Consider the following 7,685-nt stretch of genomic DNA (forward strand, 5'->3'; position numbering starts at 1 on the left):
AAAAAAAACCTTTTTTCCTTTTTTTCCTTTTTTTTTTTGTTCGCCTTTGATATATATCCTTTTCCGGTTTTCTTTCCAAAGGCAAAAAAAAAAAATAATAATAAAAAACGAATGAATCCCTCTTTTATTCATCCTCTTTTTTTTTTTTTTTTTCACGACAACGACTTTCGATTCGCGCACTCACACACGCACACACTCACGCATACAAACATAATAACAACTTCCGGTTTTACGCGGTTTTTATTTCCGCCGCATGTTTTACACTTAAGGTTTTCTTCTTCTTCTTCTTTATAAATTTTTCGTTTAAAAAAAGTTTTAACAAAATTTCAACATTGAAAAAAAAATGAAAAACATCTTTTTGTTATCTTATGTTGTCGTCTCTGTCGTCGGCGTCGTCGTCGTCGTCGGAGGCAACGGAAGGGAAAAAAAGGAAAAAAAAAAGGAAAAAGAAAAAAAAAAAGGAAAAAACATGTAATCCGTTTAAAAAATCCATTTTTGAAAACTTGTTTATGACTTTTCTTTTCTTTTTCTTTTTTTTACAATTTTTCATCTTTTTTTTTTTTTTCTTATACAAACTTTTTTCTACTCGTTTGTTTGTTTGTTTAAAAAATTCAACAGTGATTTGATTAATGACTAAACATTAACAAACATGACGATAATAATTAATAAAAAAATAAACAAACAAACAAATTGTAACTGGAAAAAATTTCTTTAAAAAATTATTTTTTTCATGGGTTCTATCGCCGCATCTGCCGCCGCCGCGTGGGGGGTCAAACCAATCGATAATAAAAATGATAATGATAATAATAATAATAATTATTATTATTATTAAATTAACGTACGACTAAACTTTTTTTTTTCTGACTGGAAATGTTCGTGGAAAATGTTTAAAAAAGTAATTTAAGTGTTTGTTTACCTCATAACAAACGACAAATCATTTATTCTATTGTTTCCCCGTAAGGTAAACATATAAATTTTTTGTTTTATGTTTACATTTTTTCAAACACAATAATGTTTTGAAAAAAAATAATTTCTTAGGATGTTTCAAAAAAAAAAAACTAAAAAATCTATCAATCGATTTCCCGGATATGAATGAAAAATTTGTTTTTCCGCGAAATCTTCAAAAAAAAAAACGAAGAATTTTCCGGTATAAAAAAAAAAAAAAAAATTTAGTTTTTGACAATGATTAATCACGACATCAAACTTAAGTTTTTTTTATCCTTTTCCTTTTTCTCTCTCTCTCGCACACTTTTCACTTTCTTTTTCTCTCTCTCCCTCTTTTCCTTTCTTATTTTCCACGGGATATAGATTTTTTTTAAAGAGAAAAGAAAAAACAAAAAAAAAAGTTTCCTTAATTTTTTTTAAAAGGTTCTTTTTGTTTCTCTTCCTCTCTTTTTCTTTCTCTCGCTCATTCTTTTTCTCTATTTCTTTCTCCCTTTCACTCTCACTCTCTCTTTTTCTCTCCTTTTACTTTTTACTGTTAATTAAAAAAAGAAAAAAAATCGATTGTAATTTATTGAATCGATTGATATCTTATAGAAATTTATAAAAATCTAGTAAAATACACGAGCCGATCGACTGCTTTTTAAACGAACAAACAAACAAAAAAAACGTTTAAAACGTGGAAACTGAAAAACAAACAAACAAACAACAACAACGGGAACTAAAAACAAAATTCGAGAAATTTAAATTTAATAGAGAATCGTGTAGTCGCTCATTTTTTTTATCTTCCTTTTACTTTTTTTTTTTTTAATGCATTTTTTCCAGACTTTTAAATTTCCAAAAAAAAACCAAAACAACAACAACAACAACAACAACAATAATAATAATAATAATAATAATAATAATAATAATAATAATAATAATAATAATAATAATAATAATAATAATAATAATAATCCAAATTTATTTCAATAATATAATTTTAGATAATTTTTCCAGTAAAAAAAAAAAAATTTACACAATTTTATTATAGTCAAATTTATTATTATTATCATTAAAATCATTACGATCATCATCATCATTATCATTATCGTGATCATTATTGTTATTAATAATAATAATAATAATTTAAAAAACAAAAAATTATCCGAACGTGATGATCGTTGTGAACAAACTCGTTTTACATATTGAAAAATAAAATAACTTGATACTTTTTTTTTTTTTTTTTTTTTTTTTTTTTTTTTTTTTAACGACGACTACGACGAAAACAACAAACAACAAACGAAAAAAAAACGAAATTGTTTAATAATAAAAATATTTAAAACAAACACTTGTAAAAAAAAAAAAAATTTTTGTTGAAAAAAAAAACCATATTGATTATATTTTATAATTTGATAAGAGTGACAAAAACAAAAACAACAAACGAAAACAAACAACGACGACTACTCTATGTCTGTTTGCCTTTTATTGTTTTCCTGTTGCTGCTTTTTTTTTTTTGTTCATTGATATTTAATTGATTAACTCGCGGATTTAAACAATATTGATCGTTTGTTATATTTAATATCGAGATTTGTTTGTCGCGAAAGATTTTTTTTATATCGTTTAAAAAAAAAACGTGTTTGTTTCCTAACAAACAAACAATATGAGCCGTACCCAAAAAATAATGATAATAAATTAACGTAAGAGACAATGATAAACCGACGTGACGATCAATCGGCAGGAAATCCAACTTTAAAAAAAAAAAAAAAATTTGCAAAAGTTTTTTTCTCAACGAGGTTGTACGAGGAAAAGAGAAAGAGGGAGTGAGAGAGAGAGAAAATGATTTAACGGTAATTGATTGGTAATCGGTTAGACTATGAAAAAATAAAAATAAAAATTTTTTTTTTTTTATTTTGTCGTGTCATTAATTAAAACACTCGATCGATTTATTGTTTTCTTATACAATTCAATGAATTTTCTTAATCGTTTCATTTTGTTAATTGTTTTGATAATAATAATAATAATAATAATAATAATAAATACACAAATAGTACTCAACAACAAACAAACAAACAAACAAACGAACGAACATCTTACGGATAAAAACTAATTTAATTTCATTCATAATAACTCATGGTAATATTTGCGAGTAGTACCTGTTTGTTTATTGCCTCCCTCGTTTTAATAAAAAAAAAAAAAACGTGTCAGGTAATTTTCTTTTTTTTTTTTTAACGATCAACGGTTTGATGAATTTCGATTAAATTTATTGTCACGTTATTTTATTTTTCAATGTTTTTATTATCGATAATGTCGTCGTCGTCATCGCCGTCATCGTCATCGTCGTGGATATTAAAAAAAAAAAAAAAGTTTTCCCAACAGCTTAATAAAAAGAAACTTGAGGTATTTCGTTTAACGTCGTCGTCGCCGTCATCATCGTCGTCGTGGTAGTAGTAGTAGTAGTTAGTTAATAAACGTCGTGGCAATATCGGAATTTATTTCTTATTCTCAGATAATAAACGCCTTGAAAAGAAAATAATAATAATAATAATAATAATTTTTATTATTTTACGATTAATTAATTGATTGAAAATTTCAAAACGATAATTTAATTGTACCTTGAAAAGGTAAAATGAAAAGAGAGAGAGAGAGAGAGAGGGAGGGAGAGGGGGAGAGAGTGAGCGAGTGAAAAAATAAAAAACGAATTTTACGGTTTCCTGCCATTTTTCATTAAAAGTTTACACGTCACGTATTTCAAACACCGTTTCCGTTTTGCGTTTTAACATTTAACATTTAAAAAAAAAAAAAAATGCGTGTTTCATTAAATGATAATTTAATTACAAATATCGAAATCCATCGATCGATCGATTTATATTTTTTTATAGGTACAGCGCAGGTTACGATCTTGCGGCGAGACGTAAAAATGCAACGCGGGAATCAACGGCAACATTGAAAGCATGGCTCAACGAACATAAAAAAAATCCGTATCCGACCAAAGGTGAAAAAATTATGTTGGCAATAATAACGAAAATGACTTTGACTCAAGTGTCGACGTGGTTTGCCAACGCAAGGCGAAGACTGAAAAAAGAAAATAAAATGACGTGGGAGCCGAAAAACAAAACGGATGACGATGACGATGCCATCGTATCAGACACCGACGATAAGGATAAAGATGATTTATCATACGATTCGGAAAAGGTTAAGGATCGTTTGAGAGAGGTTGATAAAGGTGAGTGAAAAGTAAGATACAAAAATCTATTTCCGGTTTTTTATTGTCACTAGTACCGCAGCCAATTGATCGGGGAGAGCGGGAAACTACCCTTAATCAAATTAATAGTAATTAAAAGAGAAATTAATGGATGATAAACAATTTTCTAAATGTGTATTTTCAAAAGGGTGAGAGAGAGAGAGAGAACAAACGAACGGATGAACGTGTTTGATTAAAGCAAATGAACGGTTATAAAAAATTCATGAGAGGGTCATATATATATATATATCGATTCAATTTCACCCGAATGAAAATGAAACCACCCTTACTTCCCCACCCACATAAAAATGGCCACATATTTTCCAACACAACTCACTTTTCGTTTGTTCGTAGTAGGCCGACACCGACGGAGGAAAAGAAAATCGAACGTTTGCAATTATGTGTAGCGAATATAAATGAAAAAGGGTACCACTTTGTTCCCGGAAGTGTAACCGTCGGTTTCCGAGGTTGTTTCCACCGCTTTTGTCCCTTTTAAACAACCAGCGGGATGCTTGTTTGTAGTCACGCGTCCATCATCGTCGTTTTCTTTCTTTTCCTACAAACACTACTCTTGTTTTTTTTTTTTTTGCAAAATGTGTTTTCTGAGAAAGAGAGGTCAATTATGTTATGCCACCCAAAAATATTAATAGGAATTATTATTATTATTAATACATAAAAATAATTACTTGATCATATTGATACAAACAACAACCCGAGGGATTTGTATGTTGACCGGAATTAATTGCTTTAACAGTTCGATCGTGTTTTTTTTTTGTTTGTTCCGCCTCGGGTTTAAATTTGCTACGAAGTAAAAAAAAAAAAAACTTAATAATAATAATAATAAGGAAACGTGCTCCAACAATTTAATGTACCTAAATTTCTTTTTTTGTTTTTTTTTTTTTTTTTTTTTTTTAACTAAATCATAATCGATGGCAAACACAAACAACAACAACAATTCATTTGTTTTCAACACCTTAAGATAAAATTCGTGTAACAACCCAAAAAAAAAAAGAAATTTTCATGTTGTTGTTGTTGTTGTTTTTGTATGTTTAACGAAGTGAAATCCGTTTGTTTTTGTTTTAATATAATTTTTTTTTTATTTACGATACAAATCAACAACAAATGCAAACAATAAAACGTCACGATTTCGCCAATTCGAAATGTTTGTTTTTGTTTTCTTTACGCGCGTATAAAAAAAAAAAAAAAAAAAAAAAAAAGAAAAAAAAAATTTGTCGATGTTTTCATGATTGTTTAATTTTCTTTTTTTTTTTTTTAATTTTGACGAAATCGTTTATTTATTTTTTTTAACGTTTATTCGTGAGTTACGTTTTCTAAAGACACGACACGACAAAAAAAAATTACGTTTTTTTTTTATAATTCGTTTGTTTTCAAGGGGGGGAAAAAAAATTTTTTTTGTATTTTTTTTTACGAATGCTACAGTAACAATCGCGGTAGTACTTTTATTTTGTTTTACTCGTTTGTTTGTTTGTTTGTCCAAGTTCAAAAAAAAAATGATAAAGTAATCATGGATTGCACAATACGATACGATACGAGAAACCGTCGCGAACGTAGATGAAATAATAAAAAAAAATAAAAATATCGCAAGGGATGAAAGATGGATCCAGAGAGAAAGGAAAAAATGATGGGAGGAATAGAGAGAGTGAGAGAGAGAGAAAGAGGGGGGAAGGGGGTGGAAAGGAAGAAGAGTCAGCATGGAGTAAAAGATTCACATTTAATTTTGTTGAAGAATAATAAATTGGTGTATTTTATGGAAGTTTAACTTTATTACCCAGATGGGTTGGGTCTCCCCAATATTCAATCAAGTCCCTCCAAGAGAGGGAGAAAGAGAGAGAGGTTTACTCATTCACTTTCCAACCGCCCCCACGTCACACCAATGATTTATCTACCCCTTTCTATCTCTCTTTTCCTCCCTTTCTCTCTCTCTCTCTCCGCATGAATTTTATTTTTCCCTTTGTTTCGTTCAAATGTTTTATTTCAAGTTTTATAAATAAATATTTTTTTTTTTTTTTTTTTCAAAACTAACTCTTCTCGTGTAAATCATCATTATTATTAGTATTATTATTAATAGTAGATAGAAAAAAAGGGAAAATGAAATAATAGTTCTTCTTTGTTTCTTTTAAATAGATTCCATGCATCACGTTAAAATGGAAAACAGAATCATAGACAAAGATTTAGACGATGATGATGAAACGGATGAGGATGATAGGAAACCCGACGGTTTGACTTTGACGCACCATCACATTCACCACCATCACAATCACATGCACCATTCAATCATGGGGGGAATGAAAGAAGAAATGAAAATACAAGATTGTGGAATACCCATACCGGCGACGAAACCAAAAATCTGGTCATTGGCAGATACGGCAGCGTGTAAAACGCCACCGCCGTCGCAACAGCAATCCTGGTTAATGCCAAATAATGGTTCGGGTTCGGGTCCGATGATGGGTTTAAATAGTTTCGCGTTGCCCTCGGCCACGAGTTCGTCGGCGGCGGCGGCAGCGGCATCATATTCACGATATAGTGGTTTTTTAGGACATTACAACGGGAACAATCATTCGACGATGGGAAACTACAATACTCCGTCTGGATTCCCGGAAGTTCAGACGGATACACCACCTCAAACTCCTCCTAACATGAAATTACCCAGTGTCGCGAATAACATAATAAATTCGAACTCTTGTTTTGGAAGCAACAACAATAACACGACGAGTCATCATCACAACCAACAGCACCAGCACCAGCACCAGCAGCAACAACAACAACAACAACCACAATCGACGTCTTATCATCATAACGTTTTCGTTAACAATTTTAACCGGATGCAAAGCAATCAACAACAACAACAACAACAACAACAGCTCAGCCCTCAAAAAGATCGACACAACGATTATCAGCATCAGCAACAGCAGACGATGAGGACGACGACGGGAAATCCTCAACACCAACATCCGGTTAATCCAAACGAGGGAACGACGGCTTTCAAACCCTTTTTCAAAAAGTAAATATATCAAAAAACTTTTTACAATTATTGTTATAATAACATTTTTTTTTTTTTTTTGCGGTAATTGTGGCAAACCTGACGGAGTCACTCTCTTTCTCTCTGTCCGAATTAAATCCCAATTTCATTAATTAAAATCATTTAATGGTTTGGAAAAAAAAAAAAAAAAATTTTTTTTCTTCTCTTTTCAATTTTTCAGTTCGCCGCCTTTGAACAATGGTTTCGTGTCTCCAGTGTAAGAAAATGTATTCGGTTCAAGTCGAGTTGGTAGATATTGCTCGCAGGTAAGAGATAAATTATTCAACTTATTCTTTTATTTGATTTTATCGTTTTAAAACATCGCTACAAACAACAACAACAACAATCCCTACAAACATTTCATTTTCGAGTTTTGGCAACAACGATTAAAAAATTTCAATGCAAATGATCACACAAGACAAGTACAGACGCGTACGAAAAAAAAAAAAAATTTTTTTCGATTACGTTTGTCATGACGAC

General features: G+C 30.3%; 2 protein-coding genes across 2 annotated transcripts; both read left to right on the forward strand.

Moving 5' to 3' along the window:
* Window positions 1–2,631: 2,631 nt before the first annotated feature.
* Window positions 2,632–4,318, forward strand: Phum_PHUM562240 (iroquois-class homeodomain protein irx, putative; the record flags this gene model as incomplete). The annotated part of the gene is made up of 3 exons (XM_002431911.1): window positions 2,632–2,717; window positions 3,804–4,147; window positions 4,266–4,318. 3 exons carry the CDS (start codon window positions 2,632–2,634, stop codon window positions 4,316–4,318), a joined length of 483 nt encoding a protein of 160 aa, XP_002431956.1.
* A 2,012-nt stretch (window positions 4,319–6,330) lies between these two features.
* Window positions 6,331–7,475, forward strand: Phum_PHUM562250 (uncharacterized protein; the record flags this gene model as incomplete). Its single annotated transcript, XM_002431912.1, has 3 exons — window positions 6,331–6,898; window positions 7,064–7,140; window positions 7,422–7,475. The coding sequence occupies 3 exons, from the start codon at window positions 6,331–6,333 to the stop codon at window positions 7,473–7,475; spliced, it is 699 nt and encodes a 232-aa protein (XP_002431957.1).
* Window positions 7,476–7,685: the final 210 nt, after the last annotated feature.

This window comes from Pediculus humanus, genomic scaffold, assembly GCF_000006295.1.
Source record: "Pediculus humanus corporis 1103172108298 genomic scaffold, whole genome shotgun sequence".
NCBI lineage: Eukaryota > Metazoa > Arthropoda > Insecta > Psocodea > Pediculidae > Pediculus > Pediculus humanus.